The 22,170-nt window shown below is 36.0% G+C and overlaps 4 protein-coding genes across 4 annotated transcripts in view; all 4 read left to right on the top strand.

The window, feature by feature from the left end:
* Positions 1 to 10,387, top strand: part of LOC145671887 (urea transporter 1-like) — a 174,208-nt gene extending 163,821 nt beyond the window's left edge. Inside the window, exon 4 of the mRNA XM_081741110.1 lies at positions 9,933 to 10,387. Coding sequence (XP_081597236.1) covers positions 9,933 to 10,172 — 240 coding nt within the window. The 3' untranslated portion in view covers positions 10,173 to 10,387. The remainder of the gene's footprint in view (positions 1 to 9,932) is intronic.
* Positions 10,388 to 13,049: 2,662 nt separating this feature from the next.
* Positions 13,050 to 14,087, top strand: LOC145671587 (uncharacterized). Its single transcript, XM_081740775.1, has one exon. The coding sequence runs from the start codon at positions 13,050 to 13,052 to the stop codon at positions 14,085 to 14,087; it is 1,038 nt and encodes a 345-aa protein (XP_081596901.1).
* Positions 14,088 to 14,246: 159 nt separating this feature from the next.
* Positions 14,247 to 14,849, top strand: LOC145671586 (uncharacterized). Its single transcript, XM_081740774.1, has one exon. The coding sequence runs from the start codon at positions 14,247 to 14,249 to the stop codon at positions 14,847 to 14,849; it is 603 nt and encodes a 200-aa protein (XP_081596900.1).
* Positions 14,850 to 14,871: 22 nt separating this feature from the next.
* On the top strand, positions 14,872 to 15,504 carry LOC145671585 (uncharacterized). The gene has a single exon (XM_081740773.1). It carries the CDS (start codon positions 14,872 to 14,874, stop codon positions 15,502 to 15,504), a length of 633 nt encoding a protein of 210 aa, XP_081596899.1.
* The last annotated feature ends 6,666 nt before the right edge of the window (positions 15,505 to 22,170 follow it).

The following is a 22,170-nucleotide window of genomic DNA, read 5'->3' as shown; positions in this document are numbered from 1 at the left end:
ACAATTGAATATTGTTCACTGATATGGAATATGACTTGTGTTTCAAACTTATCCCGTTTTGATTCTGTCAACTTTTTTTCCTGTCATTGTCAAACAAAGACTTCTTTCAGCGCGTAATCTTAATAGAACACAGCTCCGAAATCAACTTAATATTCAGACTGCACTTACTCGACGCATGGTGGCAGACTTGCTGCTTCTCCATAACATTATCAATGGAAAATTAACTCCGAATTATTGGTTTCCGTTCTCAATTTTCATGTACCTTCTATACTGCAGTTGATACTAATTGTCCTTTCTGACAGCTCGCTGCACGCACGTGGTGTTCAATGTTGTGTTGCCAGCTTTTGCGTCGGGCATTGAAACACGAAATTATTTTCTGCAAGTAAATCTCAGATTTATTAAATGACACAAAAGAGAACTATAATCTGTTTCACGTAAGCTGATAGGAAAAAGAAGTTTCCCCCCACCACCACGCTCAAGTACAGGTGAATTTTGGTGTTCCGTCTTTCACCATCAGCCCCTGCACACGGAGGTATAGAGTGTATCTAAATATGTCTAAATAATAAATTACAACTTTCATAATAACACTACGTATTTTAAAACAATTACATTTGGCTGCATTAGTGAGGTAACACGTGTTATTATAATGGAAATTTTGCTGAACAGTTGTATTGTTTATTTTCCTTCTTTTTCGCAGCCGGGCTTGTGACACAATGTTGGAATGGCAAGGGATGGCAGGGTTGGTAATTGAATATGTATTTTCTTATTGATACAATAATTTCATAATAATATGAAATCAAAATCCGAAAATGATATAAGTTTTACGTTCCACGGTTATGCCGGCTAGGCCAAAGGAGACGGTGATGATGAGAAATGAATGAAATGCTGGAATGAAGAAAGTGGGAGGAAACAGGAGAACCCCGAGGAAACCCACACACACTGTGTAAAATCGAAAACCAAGTACAATACATATGAGTAAATTATCAGAGCGTTGAGATGATAACAATAGAACCTGAAATGCTTAAAAAAAAAACTTGTTTCCTCTCTTATTAACACTTGTTCTTACATTAAAAAGAACAAGATCTCTTGCAGAAGAGGGGAAAATGACTTTTTATTGTCTTAGAAATATTATCGGTCTCCATTAATAGGAATAGGCCTAACCATTTGCAGTAATTAACTTGTAGAAAGAGACGGCTATGGACAGTGTTGAATTCAGACTCTTTCACCCGGGGGGAATGTAAACTCCTCGGGGAGAGGGTAGTTTGGGTGAAGTAATTTCTTCATTTTGTGACTGAAACTTTAAGTTTCTCCTGGAAGAATGAATTTTCTTCAGGGGGAGATCTCCCGGGCTACCCCCTGAATTCATCACTGGTTATGGCGTGCAGAATATAAAATGGAATGAAGAAAGTGAGAGGAAACGGGAGATCCCCGAGGAAACCCACGCACGCGGTATTTGTCCACCACAAAGTTCACTTTGTGCGAGCTGGGATCGAACCAGGGGCCCCATGCACCACAGGTCCACAGGTGAAAGCTCTACCATTGAGCCACCGCAGCCCCAGGTGTGTAGGATAGTCTAATGTTATAACAAGAGTTGATTATTGTATAAGAAAGAAAGAGTAACGATAAATACGAGTTCGTTCAATTATACAAAAATAACGAACACTTTGGCTTAAAGAGCTCAAAGGCTCATCGTAGCAGAAACAAACATTTCCATTAGATTTTAACCTGAGAAAAGTCAATGTACCATGTTTCTTATCCTTCAAATATCCTGCTTTACATTGTCCGGAAGCATTCTCTTTCGCCCAGGCTTTTAGAAGAGGACTTGGGTGACTTAGTGCGTATTTCCCATACAAGTAACAGGTCATGCTTAATAGGCCTACGTGTTAACTTTACTATTTCTATAATACTCGGTGACCTGTACTTGTTGTGAAATAAAAGCTTGTATAGCGTTTTTATTTACCTGAATGTATGCCTGTTTTGCTCCAAATATTTTTATCAACATTTTATTTTCGAAACCCCCCAATTCCCGTTCTTGTATTCGTTTAGGGATCAACTTCCACATTCATACAAAATTGGGCAGATTGAGCTCTTATTGATTTTAATGTTTTCGATATTTGTAAAGACAATAAAATGTTTTACACTGAGGATAAACATTAGTACATAAATAATATGCAATACTTTTCAACAAGACAAAAATTAGAAACAGTACATTGTTACTCGCGGCTGATAGCTAAAAGGAAAAGCAGTGCTTTCTCAACATCAGGTGCGAGCGAATTGACTTACGAATTTAGAGTTTGCACGATTCTGTTTATTAGGAAAGCTTCCAACCTTGTGAAGGTCAACGACTAGCTTTTCCCTTTTGCAGTGGTAAGTGGTGGGAGGTAGGTGAGTTTCCTATCAGGTTGCCTGGAACCAGGGCCGTGCCGTGGAAAATCAACGCCCGGGGTGAGAGTATACGACAGCGCCTCCATACATATATTCAAAGCAATTTTTCCTATTTTTTCCTTTTTTCTCCCGAATTTTTCGCCCCCTTACTTCGGCGCCCCGGGCCTTCGCCCCCTCCACGACACGGCCCTGCCTGGAACAGACTTTAAAAAGAATGTTCTCATTAACCAGCAGGTCCACTACTCAAGTAGACATTTGACTAAAACAATGTGCATTGTTTATATTCAAATTGGCAACATGCGGAAGGGGTGGAATGTTTACCATTGCAGTGCGAGAGAAACGAGCCACTATTATTGTCTGAACGTATTGTTACCGTACAAACCAAGGATGTTATAAAATTGAGGATCTGCCCATACGTATCTTCTTCCTATGAACTCAGTGAAGCCAAAAAAACAACCTAGCATCGCGTGAACCGGCACGTCTGATTGGCTGGTCTCGCTTCCGCCATGATTGTTGGCTCGAAATATTGCGATCTTAGTGGCGCGGAGCGGGCAGAGTAGGTGTGGCGAAGCTGTGATGTATGGCTTCACGATTTTGTTGTATGGGCAGATCCTCTATTTTATAACATCCTTGATACAAACAGTTCTTCTTGTCTGATTGTTATGACCACGCACAGGAAGAAAAAACAAAGGAAAGCTACTGTCAGAATATATTCCCCATGCGAAAACGGGCATTTCAGCTAGGAGAATGATAAGAATGAAGATGGAACCTAATCTTGTGGCAGACAAACAAACGGGTAGAGTTATTCTACATATAAAACTGTCCATACTTCTGCATAGCACCCTTTGCAAGTCAACAAGCAAATATAGCCTATATACTGTATAAATCTTAAGATGAAGATGAAACAAAATCTTCAGAATAATAGAAAGATCGTTCTTTATATGTAGCCAGTAACTATGTGTGCATTTTTCCTACTTTAAATAATTGGAGATCACGGTGTTGTGAGTTCTTAATCTTAAGTTGGTCACAGTCACAGCAAAAGACATTAGACTTGTCACAGAATACTGTTTACTACAAAACGGCTGTCACAAAGCAGAGTGGTGCAGTCTTGTATTCATGTTATCATGAAAATTTAGATAATGGTAAAAACATTCTACAGTAGGCTACATCAATGTGCCGTTAGTTTCCATACAAAGTGAAATTGTTCATATAGTTGGGTAAAGACGCTTACGTGTGAAAATGTTGAAAGAAATGCACGTTCTTCATTACCAGCAACGTTGCAAGTGAAGTTTAGTTTATTACTAGTGATGCTTGTGATTAAAATAATACATTAATGTTGCAGACAACCAATAGTCACAAGGTGAGGTTAATTTTAACATTTATTTTCAAAGAAAAACATTTTTAACCAATTGTATTTTAATTTTAAGGTTACAGGGAGGGAAAACATGGACAAGTTGCTGCTGACAAATGATAAGTGGAATGTGATGAGCTAATAAAAAAAACGCTCATCTCTAGTACTGTGAGAGTTCCCTCCTGACTATGCGGATAGTACACACGCTTTTAGCGTGTCAGACCCTGGTTCGATTCCTTGCGGAAGCTTGCATGATTCGAATCCCACATTAAGGCCTACCCCTCACGTGCAAATACTGTGGCGGACGTATTGTGTGCCACTACTCGATTTTGGTGTTGTTTATTATAGTATTTGCATTCCGATCTTATTAAGATTTCATTATCTTCAAGATTCACACACACCTGGAGTTAAAAAGGGGTTGCCACTGCCAGGCACCTCTGCTTTTGATCCCCTAGAACAAGTGGAAAGTGTTCCCGCTTTTGAGGCGAGAGAGGTCTCATTAGACTCACTCCTCAAAAGGAACATTAAGTTCCAAACAAATGAACACAAAACATTATTAATATCACAATAGTTTAGTAAATTAATATAATTTCATTTTGTCTTTTAACAAATTTCTTAATATCAATCCTGTTACATAACGTTCTGTTTTTCGTTATGCTACGCGACTAAAGAACTGGATTTCAAATACTTAAGAAAAATTAAATGAAATATTTCCGTTTTGTGTCGCACTTTTATACCGTATAAGCTAAAGGCTGCGATGATGGTAAGAATGAATGAAAAATAGTGTATTGAAGAAAGTGAGAGGGAACAGAAAATTCCCGAGAAAACTCATGCACACGGTGATTGTCCATCACAAAGCCAACGGTATATAGGCCTATAATATGAGCTCGTAGTTCAGACGGTCTCAAAAATAGGAGAAGTTACAAAGTGTCAACTGTAACACACACACACACACACACACACACACACATATATATATATATATATATATATATATATATATATATATATATATAACTTAGGATTCTAAAAGCTGATGTCATATAGCCCTTCTGCTATTTCTGACTCGTTTCTGATATCTCGCAACAGGCTTTCTATAGAGATATACTGTAGAGTGGAATTTACGCGCCCAGAAGCATGAAATAAAGTAACGACTATAACACCATATCACATTTGGTTCACACTCTTAGGTGGTTCCTATTAGAACCCTGTCCTCTACATTCCGTACAAACTGCACATCGTCCATGAAGAAAAATATAAATCCGAAATAAAATGCTCTATTAACTATTGACATTTATCTACAAAGCTCAAGCTTCTGAGATATTTTCTCAGGTTACCATGTTCTCTCATATGATGATATATTGACCGTATCATATCAAGTCTTATTATAGATTGCTTTTGTTTTCTTCTGAGGAATGGTCTGCACTTCCATTCTTCTGAGAGCATTAAAATTAAATATAGCATTTTCCTCCAGTACCTTCACAAGGCTAAAAAAGTGCAGAGAGGTTCTGGATATTATTTTGTTTAAACGGTTATGCCAGCCTTCTACGGCATTATTTGTTCGATGCCTCTGACTGCTACAATTCCAACTTTTCAGAGGAAAATTTTGATTTTCCAGCCATTGCTCCGTAAGTAATTGTTGAAAGCCTGTACTTTTTATCCAGTTGAGCAGTCCCATGATGATCAACGTATCATCAGAGATATATTCTACTGGTATTAATGTCAATGTTAAGCACATCCGAACATGACGGTGGACCTTCTCATTCTTAAGATAGTCATCGACTAGCCCTGGTACTTTCCGCCAGATGCTCTGGTTGAAATGGTAGTTGCAGCCTGAAATCCCTGCGTTTGGAAACATAAAACGTAATGCACTAAGTGGTGCAGTTTTAAAATCCACCTTCAAAATTCCTGGATGATTTTGTTCCGACCAAGTTTTCACATATAAAAATATATGTCTGTAAGTCTTCTCTGTTTTATCAGGGAACGAAGCTTACAAAACTGACACAACAGATGTACTGTCACGTGTACTTTCTAGATCAGTATGTATGGTATAGAGTTGCGAAAATTGCTTGGAGCAGATTTTAAACGCAAACCACCCTTGGCTGGTCTTTAGAGCTGACTTAAGACCCTCGAATCCAAAATCCCTCTGGCCATACAGTCTGTCAGTGTAAGAAAGAAGTACCATCATTGAAATGAAGAAGGTCGTCGGGAAGCAGATTTCCCTAGAAGTCCGTATATCTTACTTATACCTAATGCTGAGAACTTTCCTTCTAAAGAACGTTTTCTGGCTATATACTGGAATAGTAGTCACCAGATACAGACCATAATTTACAGACATAGCCACTTCATCTTTGAAAATCATAGACACTGATGTAAAGATTTTTCTTGTCCTCTCTCCTTGCACATTGCAAGTCGCGTTTTTACTTCACAATCTGCGAAGTCAGGCTCACACGTAGGGTATATGTTCTCTTCGGACGGCTACAGTTTCATTTGACTTCGCTGTTCCTAGACACGTTGTCTTTTTCCTATTTACTCGGTGAAAAAAAAATAGCATGTGTCACTTCAATGACATTAATTTGAAGAATTGTTAGAAATATTAAGAGGAGTTCAAAGTAGAGAAAATGTTCGATCTCTGCAAATAAACATTAAAAGTATTACCTATTGTCTCGTCACACAACAAGTAATTGTTAGTCATATCGAAGCACTTAATATTTCTCAACTAATTGTTACTCATATTAAACCAATTTAAAATTTGTATGGAAGTCAAAGGAACAAGAAAATATAAATTTCATGGTGTTTTAAACAACGTAATTAGGTCCTACGTGACATCGAAAATGGACATTTACGAAAACATTGGGTTCCTCAAATTGTGTCCTTGCCTTTATAAACAAATTATACAGTGGCATATGTTTATGATGGACAGTAATGGTTGAAAGAAGTTGAACAACTCAGTTAAAAGAACAATGATGTGTATGTACGATTTTACTATCCTTTAGGACCTGAAACGTTATTTAAGAAATCTGCTAGTGATCCCTATGGGTAATTATTAAACATATTGTAAGCAAAATATCACCTCTTGAAGTAACAACGGTAACATGCTGACAGTGTTGCCAGACACGGTATGCGAAATTACAAACACCTTCCGTCCAAATTGCACAATTTTACACACAAACTGGAAGAGGCTGCACACAAAATTATACAATACATAACTATTGTGCTGCCAAAATGTCTTGAGCCGTGGCAAAAATGCGAACTAACACTCACACACTCACGCGTTGAGCCAATAAGGGTTCAGCTATTGCTAAAAGACAGAAAGCGAGTGGTATACCTTCAGCAGATAGCAGCGCTTGCAACGGAAGACTAGGGATCGAGTTAATCTGGCATATCTATACCTATGTATATGCATATTTTGTCTGATGATGTACATACCTATACGTACATCGACAAACCATTGTTCAAAGATTCAGCGTTTGATTTACTATTATACAGGGTGGTCCAAAAGTAGATATACAGCACCGTATTGATCTACTCATTGCTTTTTATATCATTCCTTATTGTTATCCATGATCAGGTAGACTTAGTTTCTTTACTACTTGTTCTTACTGTACCCTACCTACTTTTGGGCCACCCTGTAGGATTATTATTATTATTATTATTATTATTATTATTATTATTATTATTATTATTATTATTATTATTATTATTATTATTATTATTATTATTATTATTATTATTATTATTATTATTATTATTATTATTTTAGCAAAACCGTCACATTCTTCCCGCCCATTGTCAGAGAAAGAGTGTTGAATCTTTGATTTAACTGCTCTCTCTTTTTTTTTTCTATTTTTGTCCTTCGTTCAATACAAGGTTTCCCATCCCTCTCATTCACTCTGTCATTCATCTGTTTGCAAAATGGCATTTTCCTGATTAGTAGTGAGAAGACAAAGAAAAAAAAACTTACCCCCTGCACTTCATGTTTTGGTCAACATCAAAGTTCAACATTCATTCATATTGCTTGGCTTGAACAAAGCGGCTTTGCTTAGGGATGTGGGCTAACGGTCTTGACACCCGTTTCTGAAAAACGAGAAGTGCGGTACCAGTACCAAGGAAACAAGATAGGTTTTATTGCGCCGCCCTAGAGTCAGGCGTTGGCACTCGTAGTTTTTGAAAAACAATTTTCAGAAAAAAATGGAAATAATGAATATTTGAATGAAAGGAACTTCCCAAAAATCATCAATGATAAAAAATTTTGAATTGACCAAAGTGCACACAAAATGCACACAGATTGGCATTACACACAAAATGCACACACAGGGCAAAATTGCACACATTTTGTGTAATTACACACACATTGGCAACGCTGCATGCTGATCACATAACATTCCACAAAAACTCTCTGAAGAAATAAGCATGCTCCTTAACAGTCATTCAGATTTAAAAATGTCAAACGTAAACGTAACACTTGTAACTAAGATTAATAGATTATTACTTCTTCTAATAATTATTATTTATTTTTTATTGATGAGTAGGCTAATTGGTTTCATTTCACGAGGATCCTGTTTTATACATATTCACGTTAATTGTCCAATTTTTCAAAATTCATAAATTTGCAAAGTTGGAATTCTTACTATAGTTGTCTCATATATATGTATATTCTGTAAAAACAATGTCTGGTTGGACAATATTCATGTCAGTAAATATTATTTCCAGAATAAAACATACGAATGTTTTTACTTAGCAACAGGAGCACACTCACGGGGGCCACCGGGTCCACCCTCCACCCCCCTTAAAACTTCTAACTCAACATACACTTGTACATTTTATCAATAAAACAATACTTGTTTAACAAGGAAATAATTGATGTAACATGAAAATTTGATCTTGCACTTTATCGCAACTCTTTCTCTTATAAAAACAAACTAGTTCTATCACCTTTTTCTGAAAATGTAGGTGGAAGTATTTTACAATTATTTATCGTCTTTTCGCATGCAGAATAATACCCATCTAATACTACATAGACGTAGTGACTTGTAGTATTGTCTTCCCCCGCTCCCAAAGCTTGGATCCCTCACAACAAAAATTTATGGGTGCAGGTCTACTTAGCAATGTACACTGCTAAAAATAATTTCTTAAGTTCGAGAAACCGTTTCTTATCTGTGCACCGAGACAATATTTTCTTAGAAATAAATTTGGCTATTCTCATTAATAAGGAAAGTAACAGTGAAGTACGGGACAAGAATAAACGACCAAAAATACCACTAAAACTAATGGCATTTTTGGTCGTTTATTCTTGTCCCGTATATTTTCTCGTTTCGTTTTATACAACCTCATCTACTTTTCTTCATTTCTCATTAATGAGAGTTCCAAACTCTTGTTTCTAAGAAAAGTTATTCTCGGTGCAGAGATAAGAAACGGATTCTCAGATTTAAGAAAGCATTATTAACAGTGCAGACAACTCTCAAACATAATTTTACGAAACTGAAAACCTTCGTGGAACTATTATTTTCTATTAATATAGCCAATTTTTCCGTTCATTCACATGTATTTATAAGAATGTCTATTTATAAAAAAATATATATATATCTGCAAAGTAGGTCAATTATAAACGTTTAATAAATATGTAAGAGGATAACAGGACATGCTCATTTAAAAATATATTGTTAGTGTGTGCCACGAGAGGAGACGAGACAATGTACGTAGCAAATTTATTCACTAGTTTTTCTTAATTGCATATAGAAGTATCAGAACCCTTTTGAGTGCCGAGAGGTCCACGAAGGGTGCGATATAACAACATTTAAACGATATTCCATGTTGGAGTATACGTATGGTATAATAACTTTTGTAAATGCTCTTCATCATGTCCCTACAATCATTTTATCCATGTATAATTTTTGTACTACGAATTATGTAACACAGTACAGTGCTACAGATGTAAAATTTGGATGAACTAGTGTTACCCACAAGAGTCGAAAATTTCTCATCATCTTGATTCTCGTCTCCGAAACGAGACGAAAATTGTTGTCTCGAAATTTGAGAATCAAATCTATTTTTCGTCTCATTTTCGAGACGAGACAACACTTTTTTCCTTTCGTGGGTAACACTAGATATTGTATTACATACAATGGTCACCTAATGCATATTGTCTAAGTTTATCATAAATTAACTGATGCAAATTATTTATCTTCTTTTTCAGACTAGGTATCCTATACTGGCTTTACCGTTTCTATTCAGTACTTGGCTCCTTTTAAACTCAACAGCACGAAGTGGACTTCTGAAAAGAAAAGATTTGCAGAAGCCATCACCATCGTCACTATTAGTGAGACCAATCCCACATATATATCCTCTACCACCAATCCACGAAAAACCAGAGATAACGCGGCATGCAATACCACCAACACACAGGAAAATGAAACCGAAAGTTGCGTTTGATTAGAATTGCTGAATACGTGACTTAGACATTAAAGTACTGAAGGTAAATATAAACCAATAAATGACAATGAAGATGGAGTTAAAATTTCCAAATATGAAAACATGTATAACTATGAAACAAACTTAAATATATTAGACTCTAAATAGGAAGTAATCAAGATATCATTATTATGACAAAGGTTATATATTGTATATGAAGCAACATGTTAAATTTGGTAATAAAAGCACGTTTATAAAAATAGCTAAACCATTTATTAAGAAGTAACAATGGAAAATAGAACTGTAGCGAGGCAAAATGGCGTTCCTGTCAATTTCTGAAACAATTCTGCTTCTTAATATTCACTCATTTTAAAACTTCATGAATGACTACTTTCTACCTTCCTAGATTATCAAGTTGGAGTAATATAATGAAATAAGTTTTTTTCATTTTCATTTCTTAAATTAAGTCAAGCTATACTGCAATATCTGAAACATCCTAATCAGTCCTTCTTTCAGAAAAAATGTTCCGAAATGCACTCTTAATATTCTGGAAGGGGGGGAGCACTGCTGGTACTATTCAATTTATTATTATATTATAGACATATTATTTTGGTGTCCTCCGGGGGGGGGCACTCTCAGAGCTCCGGGGGGAGCAGTGCCCCCCAAAGAAACATGTATGGAAGAAACACTGATCCTAACCCTAACTCTATATAAAACTACATGAACTGACATAAATTAAAGAGGTATTTCAGATTAACGTTTGTACCGATAGTTGAAATTTGTCATGATTGTAGCTTTCCCAGACTAACCAACAGGAAAATTGCCAAAATCCAATATTTTTAATTTTTAGAGGGTCTAAAGGGGGGATGAAGAATTTCCCCACGTTATTTAAATGGGTCCTTTTTTTAACCTTTAATCTCATGTTTTAGGTACTTGGAATTAGAATAAAAGCTTGAAATTCGGTATGGTTATATGTTTTCATTAGCACTACCTAAGTAAATCAGTAAAAATAAAAATTTCCAACCTTAGTGTGGAGTTTGTATCTGGCAACATTGTGAAAAGTTTAAAAACATTTGACTGTAATGAGACGTAGTAGTTCTGCAGAAGCTAGAGACAAGATTGAAGTCATGTGTACCGGTAACATTTGTAATTTTTGAAGACATTCAGTCAATTTGTATGGTTTTGGTCTTGTTTGTAGAATGATATAGTAATGTGTGACGTTTAACGGAAAATAGACAAAAGATAGAAAGTTGTGGTATGATTCTTAAACACAAATTGCTTTTATAGACTAACATTTTGGCGCCCAGCGTGGGGCGGGAAAAAAGGACGAATCATGGATAAATTAGTAAAGGCTAGGAAACCGGTGCAGATATCGTTTTCAACGGCTTATAATAGCTTAGTGGCTGAATGTGAAAAAGACAATGTAAATGTGGAAAGTGTCAAGTTCTATTTTACGAAGTTTGAGAGACTTATAACCGAATTATCAACCTATGATGAAAATATTCTTGAACTGTTGCTTAGTGATACAAGCAAAAAAGTGAAGCACGTTACAATGAAGAGTACAACAACGTGGAAAGTTACCGGGAAATGTTCGACGAAGCGCGTGTAAAACATGAGAACATTTTGAAAAAAGTAGCTCCTTCTAGCAGTTCAGGTGGTCATACAGGTAAAAAGAAAATTAAATTACCGAAAATTGACTTGAAAACTTTCAGTGAGGAAATAAGTGAGTGGATAAGTTTCCGGAGCCAGTTCAAGCGAATTCATAACGATGATGAAATCGAGAAAGAAGACAAGTTCCAATACCTGCTACAAGCAATTAGTACCGGTAACAGAGCATGGGATGTAGTGAACAGTTACCCACAGCCGATAATTACGATAAAGCTATAGAAAGTTTATGCAATCGTTTTGGTCGAGAAGAATTGTTGATAGAGTACTACATACGTGAACTGTAAGGACTTGTTATACAGAATGTTTCGAATGACAAAAATAAGTTAAAATTGTATTCCTTATATGATAAACTTGAGTCATATTTACGTGCGCTAGAATCAATAGGTATGACTAGTGAAAAATATGCAGCTATGTTATTCCCCTTGGTAGAATCTTGTTTGCCTGATAAAATTTTGAGGGTTTGGTTAAGGCATACAGCGACTGCGAGTGTAAGTGACAGTAATGCAAATACGTATAGTGAGAAACTAAAACAGTTGTTACAGTTTCTGAGAAATGAAGTGGAGGGAGAAGAACGTATTGCGTTAGCTCAAGCAGGGTTTAAAGTGAAACAAACTTCCATGGTGAATTTTAAAAAGAATAAAGAAGAAAAAAGGGTGCCTACTGTTAATAATCTGTTTTCTGGACAAAATCAGGTAAAAGAGGACAAACAGTGTGTTTTTTGTGAAGCGTATCATTTACCACAAAAGTGTGAAAAGGCCAAAAGTATGAACCTGGAAGAGAAAAAGAAACTTTTAATGCAGCAAAAATGTTGTTTTCGGTGTTTGAAACCTCAAAAACATACTGCCAAGAACTGTTCGTTTAATGTTGTTTGTTTTTTGTGTAAGGGAAAACATTTTCGGTTTTGTGCTCGGAAAAATTAGAAAACAAAACAAAACAAAATTCAGAACAGCATAACGTAACACTTACGAATCAAAATAGTAGGGATGAGTTTCTCCTACAAACACTTAAGTTAAAATTGTAAACAAACGGGAAAGAATGTGTAGTGCGTGCACTTTATGACAGTGGTTCACAGAGATCATATGTCTCTAAGTGAGTAGTGGAAGTACTGGGTTGTCAACCAATATGTACTGAAACTTTAGAACATAGTTTGTTTGGTGGTATCAAAACACAAAAGGAGTCCCTTAACAAATATAGTATACTTGTAGCTGATGTTAATGACAATCATTCGTGTAGGATGGAAGTTTTAGAGAAACCAGTGATTTGCGGTGAGATACCTTCTCTTAAACGTGGACCGTGGTTAAAAGAAATGAAGAAGAGAAAAATTTGGCTGTCCAATTTAGATGGTACGGGAGAAATAGAACTGTTAATCGGTGCGGATATGGCTAGTGATTTTTTAACAGTAGATACACGGTGTATGTTAAAGTTACAGTCAGGACTATTTGCTGTTAGAACAATGTTTGGATGGACGATAATGGGTAAGTTACCGTCCAAAAGATGTTATGGTATGTCTGCCAATGTTGTGATCACTTTATTGTCGATTAGTGGCCGTATTACGGATTTGTGGAAATTAAATACGTTAGGCATCACTGACCCAATAGAAGTTAAGACTAAAAACGAAAACCATAAAGTAATTTTAAGACATTTTGAAGAAACTTTGTGCGTGAATTCAGATGGTCGTTACGAAGTTAAATTGCCGTGGAAGGAAGAACCTATGGAACTACATGACAACAAGGAAATAGCTGAAAAGAGATGTGTGAAGATGACCGAGAAGCTGTGGCAAGAAGGAAGATACGAAGACTATGATAACGTTTTTCAAAACTGGTTGGAAGAAGAAATCATAGAAGAAGTACCGGAGGAGGAGCTGAACAATCGAAGTTACTATTTACCACATAGGGCAGTGATAAAAAAGAATTCCACTACCCCAATCAGGCCAGTTTTTGATGCGTCTTCGAAAACAAAGGGTGTATATTCATTGAATGACTGTTTAGAGAAGGGTCCAAAGTTAATTGAAGAAATTCCGGCACTTATGCATAGGTTTAAAGAGAAAAAGATAGGGATTATATCGGACATTAGAAAAGCTTTCCTGCAAATTTCGGTAAATAAAAACGATCGTGATTATTTAAGATTTCTTTGGTGGGAAAATTTTGACGAAAGGAAGTTTAAAACTTTTAGACATATGCGAGTTGTTTTTGGTGTAAATTGCAGTCCCTTTCTGTTGGGGCCGTGCTTAATTACCATTTGGAAAATGCTCCCCGTGAATATGAAAAAATAGCTAGTAAATTGAAACAATCCCTTTATGTCGATAATTGTATCACGTCTGTTGACAATGAAGACGAAATGTTTGCTTTAATCGAAAAATCAAAGGCGCTGCTCAGTAAAGGTAAATTCGATTTACAAGGATGGGTATATAGTGGTTCTTCTATAGACAGTAATGATTTACACTTCAGTTCTAGGTATGTTATGGGACACATGTACAGACACTTTATTGTGTGATACAAAGAATTTAGGCAGAGTAAAAGGACCAGTGTCAAAACGAGTTATTTTATCTACTGCTCATAAGTTATTTAACCCTCTAGGATTTCTGTCACCAGTAACGTTGATTCCAAAATTGTTACTTCAAGAAAGCTGGGAAAATAACAACTCTTGGGACACACCAGTTTCTTCAGAAATTTCCAGGAAATTCGACAGGTGGTATAAAGAACTGGAGATGTTGGCCGAAATAAAGATTCCTAGACAGCTTGCACAAGATGTTACAAGGAACTCTTGGACGTTACATGTTTTTTGTGATTCTAGTAAAAATGCATATGCTTCTGTCGTGTTTTTGAAAAGTGAATGCAATGGAGAAGTTAATGTCCAGTTGTTATTCAGCAAAGCACGTGTTGCGCCATTGAAAAAGTCAACTATTCCACGTTTAGAATTAATGGCCTGTTGTATCGGAGTTAAACTTGCTGTGTCTGTGATTGAGAGTTTAAATTTAGACATTCCTGTGTTCTATTGGACATTCTTTGGTGGCGCTTTACTGGATAAAAAATGATAAACCTTGGGAAGTGTTTATAATGAATAGAATAAAGGAAATTCGAGCTCTCTCCGATGTAAAGTGTTGGAGACATGTACCGGAAAATTTAAACGCAGCTAACCTACCCTCAAGAGGCTGCAATGCTGCAGCGTTACTGAAGAGTAAATGGTGGGAAGGACCTGACTGGTTACGGCAGACGGAAGAATTCTGGCCGAAAACTGATATGAAACCAAATGCGCTTGAAGTAAATAATGAAAAACTGAAAACAGTTGTTTCATTAAGTGTTGCAAATGAGCCAAAGTGGTATATGCAATATTTTTCAAATTATGAGAAATTAATACGTATGGTTGCATGGATCTTGCGTTTTATCCATAATTGTCGTTCAAAGGAAAGTAAAAGGTTAACGGGTGAGCTATTGGTATTTGAAATAGAATCAGCTGAAAAGATTATAATGAAAACTATCCAGAAAGAATGTTTTGTTAGTGAACCAGATCGTTTGAAACAATTGTGTACTTTTATTGATGGTGAAGGTTTAATTAGGTTAAAGACTAAAATTGTACGTAGACTCGATGAAGGTGATTTTCGGAGTCTTATTGTATTACCACCTGAGCATGAAGTTGTGAAGATGTTGATATTGAAGGAACATTTAAAATCATCTCATGCTGGAGTTTAAGTATTATTGACAAAGTTGCGTGAAAGGTTTTAGATTCTTCGTGGGAGAAAAACTATAAGTTCTGTTGTTCGAAGATGTGTTAAATGTAAACGGTACGATGCAAAAAATATTAATGTTACACCAGCTTCCTTGCCAAAAGACAGAGTTAAAGATGCATTAGTTTTCGAAATAACCGGAATAAATTTAGCTGGGCCTCTTCCTTCAAGATGGAAAAAAATGTTGGATTGTCTTGTTTACTTGCGCCGTTTATCGTGCAGTGCATTTAAAACTGGTACTGTCTTTATCGACCTCTAGTTTTTTGTCAGCTTTTAGAAGATTTATTGACAGGCGCGGAAGGCCGAAGGTAATTTATTCTGATAATGGAACAAATTTTGTCGGTGCAGATAATCTCTTTAAGTTAATCAACTGAAAACAAATTTCTTTGTACTCATCAGTAGAAAGAATTCAGTGGAAGTTCATTCCACCTACCGCTGCCTGGTGGGGTGGATGGTGGGAGCGAGCGTCTTTAAGTTATGAAGAATTGAGTACAGTGTTGTGTGACATAGAAGCAGTTATCAATGCACGTCCGTTGACTTATTTGTCAAAAGATTCAAATGATCTCACACCCATTACTCCAGCTATGTTTTTACAAGATAATTTGGAAATAATAGTACCTGATCTGGATCATATAAAGAAAGTTGACAAGTCAAAAAGATTTAAAAGATTGCAGCACATAAGAACACAATTGAGAGAGAAATTTCGTAGTGAGTATTTAAGTCAGTTAGTACTGAAGCAAACCGGAAAGAAAACTTGTCGAAAAATAAAAGAAGGAGACGTTGTACTTATTGAAAGTGACAATAAGAAAAGACTAGACTGGCCTTTAGGAAAAATTATAAAGGTGTTTCCTGGGAAGGATAATTTGTAAGAGTAGCTAGGATTAAGACTGAGAGTGGAGAAATTATAAGACCTGTTCAGCGATTGTACCCCTTGGAAGTGAGTTTTGTTCAAACTGAAGAAAGTGTTGTGCAAGCGAAAGATGAAGAGGAATGTCCGTCTAAAAACTTGACTTTAGGTAAAATTGAAGAAAAGGGTGAACGTGTTGTCACAACGAAAAAAGGTCGAAAGGTGAAGATACCTGTACGATACTTAGTTTGCTTTTGTTTTGATTTATTTGTCATAAATCAAAAGGTGGGAGGATGTGGAGTTTGTATCTGGCAACATTGTGAAAAGTTTAAAAACATTTGACTGTAATGAGACGTAGTAGTTCTGCAGAAGCTAGAGACAAGATTGAAGTCATGTGTACCGGTAACATTTGTAATTTTTGAAGACATTCAGTCAATTTGTATGGTTTTGGTCTTGTTTGTAGAATGATATAGTAATGTGTGACGTTTAACGGAAAATAGACAAAAGATAGAAAGTTGTGGTTTAATTCTTAAACACAAATTGCTTTTATAGACTGTAACACTTAGAGTGGTTTTATGGTTAACTGAAAAATCTTTCCCATGTTATTTATGTGGGACGTCTTCTACACCCCAAAATGTTTAGGTACTTCCGACAGGATTAGAATGATTGTAGCCTTCCGGGACTAACCTACAGGAAAATTGCCAAAAGTGAATATTTTTTTTCATTTTTAAGGGGTCTAAAGGAGATAAAGAAATTCCCATGTTATTTAAGTAGGTATTTTCTCGGAATACAAAATCTTGTCTTTTAGATAGTTGAAATAGGAAAAGAAACTTGAAATTCGGTAGAATTGTAGGTTTAAGAGGTGCGAGGTCGTGGGCCGAGCAACAAAGGTCGGAATGTAGGGGGCGAAGCTCCAAGCTGGCCAAATTCAGGAAATATGAAGAACAAATGCACGAGATTTACTGCTGATGCAAAAGCTGATACATAAAAGATGCGAGGGCGTAGGCTTAGCAAACGCGGGGCTCTGGGAGCGGAACTCCTAGCTAACCAAAGGCTAGTTTATTTATAAAGTACTAGAAGAAAAGAACTCACCCCAAAAGTAAACTATCCCCTTGTAGACTTTTCGTGATATGCCATATTATAGAGTTGCTGAAGAAACATTTATTTATGAAATGTGAACAAAGTCACCTGAGTTGTTTTTGAGAAAATCATCAGGAAAAAAAACATCCCCGAAAGCAAACTATCCCTTGTGATTTTTTAAGGAAAAATAAGTTACACTTTATTGTAAAGTTGTTAATGAAAAATGTATTTTTGAAATATGAACAAAATCGATTGAGTATTTTTTGAAAAACTCGTTCGAAAAGAACGTACCTGAAGAGTAAACTACATTTTCTCGATTTTTCCTAGAAAAATACATACCATATTATAACGTTGTTAGTAGACTATCGATTTATAAAATATGAACAAAATTAATAGAGTTGTTTTCAAACAAAATCGTAAATTTTGATTTTTATCCTCCTGTAAACAAGCCTTATTTTTGAAAGTAGGAAGAAAACTATTTAAAAAAAAAAACTTAAAAATCTGATAGAAATCATAAGTTTAAAATTTGGTCTCGATACGTTGAACGGTATAACTTCTAGGCGAGTATACATATTTACATTGGAACAAACGAATGAACTGATGAACGGGAATCCAGAAGTATCTTCTTCGGCATGAAACTTGTACATTTTGAAGTCTCGAAGTCCATATTTTTCACGATCATCACTTACATAAAAATAAATATGGCCATCCTGAATCATAAGAACAAATTCTAAGGCATCACTCCAGAATTTGTGGTGGAATTTCTAGTAGGGAAAAACAATGGATCCAACCAATTTGCGCTACGTAAACCAGACGGCTCTGGCGGACTCCTTGTTTGCCAGTTCCTCACTACTTAACTACTTAACTGAAAAGAAGCAATTAACTATCTATCTATATAGATAGATAGTTAATTGCTTCTTTTCATTCTCGAACAACGATATCAGAGGGGAAAAACGTATGGTAACGTAAAAAATCAAGATTTCAACAAATGTACGTGTTGTGTGGCCTCCATCCCTAAAAAGTTATTTCTGGCTGCTTGGACATCTTTCCGTCCCGACGCGTGTACACGCACCTCCGTTCAACGTATCTGGATCAAATTGTAAAATTAAAGTTTCTATAAGATTCTTCAGGGCAGTTTTTCTTATTTACATCCTAGTATTCCTTAGAAGAAGTGTTAGAATAGAAAGAACTTTCTTTCAATCTCCAAAAATCTTGACAGTTTACTGGAGGATGATTTTTTTAAATAAAATTTTCTTGAAAACTATTCCAATTTTGTGTATATTTCAACAAATAGATATATCATTAACAACTCTATAATACGGTATATCTCCGTGTAAAAAATCTGATAGTTTACTCTCGGAGGTATGTTTCGGAGAATTTTCTCAAAATCGATTCAGATGACTTCGCTCATTTTTTATAAACATTTCATTAACACTCATACAATAAGAGGTAGTTTATTTCTCACAAGAAATTCGCAAGATATACTTTACTCTTGGGGTGAGTATTCTCGGGAGAAGTTTTCCAGAAAAAAAACTATTATCATCATAAATAAATCAAATCTAATATTTTGAACTTCGGGTTCTTGTGTATGGTCATTATCACTGGCGCAAATCCAGGGGGTGAGGGGGACATGTCCCCCCAAGAATCTGACTTAAAATGTGCTTTTTTTTGGATAAGTGTGATGATTTGTGTCCGACTGCCACAAAGAAATGTAAGATGAAATTGATTTCTCTTAGCTTTTCCATTTTTTAAAAAAGAATCGTATTCTATAGTATTTCAAACTGAACTTCATGCTGTAGTGCGTTTAGTAGTCTCATCAATATGTATTAATTCCACTTCCGCTACTTGGGCACAAATTGCAATAAATGCCAGAGGAGGATATGCCCCTCTCCTCATGCTGGAAAGTTTCTCAGCTGTAGGTACGGGCACAAATTCCAGGAAATGGGGAGACATGCCCCCCCCCCCAACATTGGAACTGGAGGCTCTCCCAATAATCCGATTTGAAAAGTGCTTTTTACAGATAAGTGTGATGATTTGTGTCCGACTGCCACAAAAGAAAGTGAGATGAAATTTGTTTCTCTTGGCTTTCCCATTTTTAATGAAAATGAAGGCGTGCGACTGTGCGTGACGTAACCTGATATGAAATCTCATCTTTTCTCCTCTAGGCCCTAGCACACGAAGAGTATATAGACTATCCAATGTCAGTAGAATCCATCTTTTAAGTAAATGCGCATTTAATCTATTTGTAGTATCAGCCTAGGCATCTACTCATGCTTCGTAAGCTAACAAACTCTATAGCCTATGGGACCCGGGGGTTCAATGCCGCGTTCACGAAAGCTCTCCACTGACTTCTATCCTTAGCCAACTGGATCCAGTTTCTACTTTGTATTCCTATTTTTGCGAGATCCATCTTATTATTGTCTTCCCATCTGCACCTACGTCTTCCTAATGGTCGTCTGATTGGTCTTACCGCTAACACTGAAAGCGTTCCCACTTTCTTCCATCCTGGCTATATGTCCTGCCCATCTAAGCCTCCTAGACTTGATGACCCTGACAACGTTTGACAAGCCGTATAATTTAGTAGTTCCTCGTTATAAAGTTTCCGCCATTTCCCATTCCCGTTCCTCTTAGGTCCGAATATTCATCTGCGCATCTTGTTCTCAAATTCTTTCAGTCTATGTTCTTCCCTCAGAGTAAGCGACCATGTTTCGAAACCATACAGAACAACAGATATGATTATCGTTTTATATATTTTAAGCTTCAAATTCCTCGACAGAATTCGCGACGACAAGAGATTTTGAACTGAATAATAACACGAATTCCCTGTTTTTAGTCGACATTTAATTTCTTCGTGATTTTCGTCTGTTAATATTGATCCTAGATATTTGAAATTATCCACACTATCAAAAGAATTATTTAATATTTTAACGTATTCATAATTTGCCGTATTACGATCCCGTCGCACTTCCATGTATTTAGTTTTCTCTGCATTTACTTCTAAACCCTTGTCCCTGCACTCTCTATTTCTCTGCATTTCTTTCTATTGTTCTCCTATCATCTATTAAATTTACATCATCAGCGTACGTATAACCTGGTGAACACCGTTCAGCTCTAGGCCTGGTTGCTATCTTTGGTTTTCCTTATAACGTATTCCAGGACAAAGTTGAATAATAATGGCTACAACGCATCTCCTTGTTTCAGGCCATTCTCGACGTGAAAGCTCTTGGCCAAAAATTTTCCTACCCGGACTTTACTTTGGGATTCATTTAAACATGCCTAAATTGATCTAATTAGCTTTTTCGGTATTCCAAATTCTGTAAGAACGTTGTACTATATTTCTCTTCTAACCGAGTCGTAAGCCTTTCTAAAAATCAATAAATAGTTGATGTACCGGGGTATTGTATTCCCACTTCTTTTCGAGTATTTGGCGAATGATAAATATTTGGTCGATAATTGATCAATTTCGTCTAAATGCACACTGATAATCTCCAATAATTTCATCTGCGTATGGGGTCAATCTTGCTAATCGAATATTTGAAAGGATTTTATAGGATGTTGACAGCAGAGAAATGCCTCGATAATTATTACAGTCAGCTTTTTCGCCTTTCTTGTGTATTTGGAACAATGATTGATTCTTTCCACTCTTGTGACAATTCTTCCTTGTTGTAGATAAGGAGAATGAGTTTGTGTATCTTGTTCCACAATTTTTCGCCTCCAGCTAAAATTAACTCAGCCGGAATTTCATCTACACCCGGAGATTTGTGTTTCTTTAATTTATTTATAGCGATTTCTACTTCTATTCGGTTGGGTTCTGGAATATACGGTTCTGCGGTGAGTATCTCCCTTTCTCCACGCACATTAGTTTTTGACTGCGTGTTAAGCAAATCGTCAAAGAAATCTTTCCATCTATTTAAAATGCTATCTGTATCAGTGAAAACTGTTCCATCAGCTTTCTTTAATATAAGCACGAGGTTGATAGCCTTCCTTAAATTTGTTGATCCCTTTATACATGTCCCGAATGTTTTTATTGTTACTATTATCTTCAAGTTCTTCAATTTTAGCTTTCAAAAAATCGCGTTTCTTTGTTCTAAAAGTTTTGGAAGTTTCCCGCCTGTTGTCTGCGAAATTTTGTGTAGTTATTTCATGCGGATTTTGTAGCCAACATAATTTTGCCTTTTTCTCTTCTCTGCTAGTTCGAACCATGGTTTGTTCCTACGTAGTTCCGCGTGTCCCAATTTTTATTTGAGAGAGGATGCTTCGTAAGCAAAGAAAAGAATTCAATTGCTGGAACATTTTTCCCCATAATTTTAAGGTTACATCTGTTAACTAAAGAGTATATGGCATGCGTCAGATTTGTGTAACGATTCCTGTAATGTTATTGAGATTATCATCATTTTGCTCAAAGAGTATTTTTGCCTCATACATAATTGATATTCTTTCTTCATGGTTTTGGGGAAGTCATTATATACATTATTATATTATTATAAAACAATTTTAACATTTTTTTTATCTTTGTGGATGCCTAATTAGAAACATACTAATTATAAATATGCGTGTATTCAGATTTCAGAATGTGTTCACGGCAGTGACTTGTAATAGTGATATGTACTACTACTTCATCTACATCGCCTAATATATAATATCCTCTACAACAGTTGATCAGATTCACCTACCGTAATATGAGTTTCATCTCCCTTCTCTAGA

This window comes from Thermobia domestica, chromosome 15, assembly GCF_964235325.1.
Source record: "Thermobia domestica chromosome 15, izTheDome1.hap1.1, whole genome shotgun sequence".
NCBI classification, from domain to species: domain Eukaryota; kingdom Metazoa; phylum Arthropoda; class Insecta; order Zygentoma; family Lepismatidae; genus Thermobia; species Thermobia domestica.
This window is presented reverse-complemented; position numbering and strand designations above follow the sequence as displayed.

What these genes read in the sequence shown, in the direction of transcription:
- LOC145671587 (XM_081740775.1), top strand. Translation starts at nt 13,050, where the DNA reads ATGGAAGTTTTAGAGAAACCAGTGATTTGCGGTGAGATACCTTCTCTT.
- LOC145671586 (XM_081740774.1), top strand. Translation starts at nt 14,247, where the DNA reads ATGATTTACACTTCAGTTCTAGGTATGTTATGGGACACATGTACAGAC.
- LOC145671585 (XM_081740773.1), top strand. Translation starts at nt 14,872, where the DNA reads ATGAATAGAATAAAGGAAATTCGAGCTCTCTCCGATGTAAAGTGTTGG.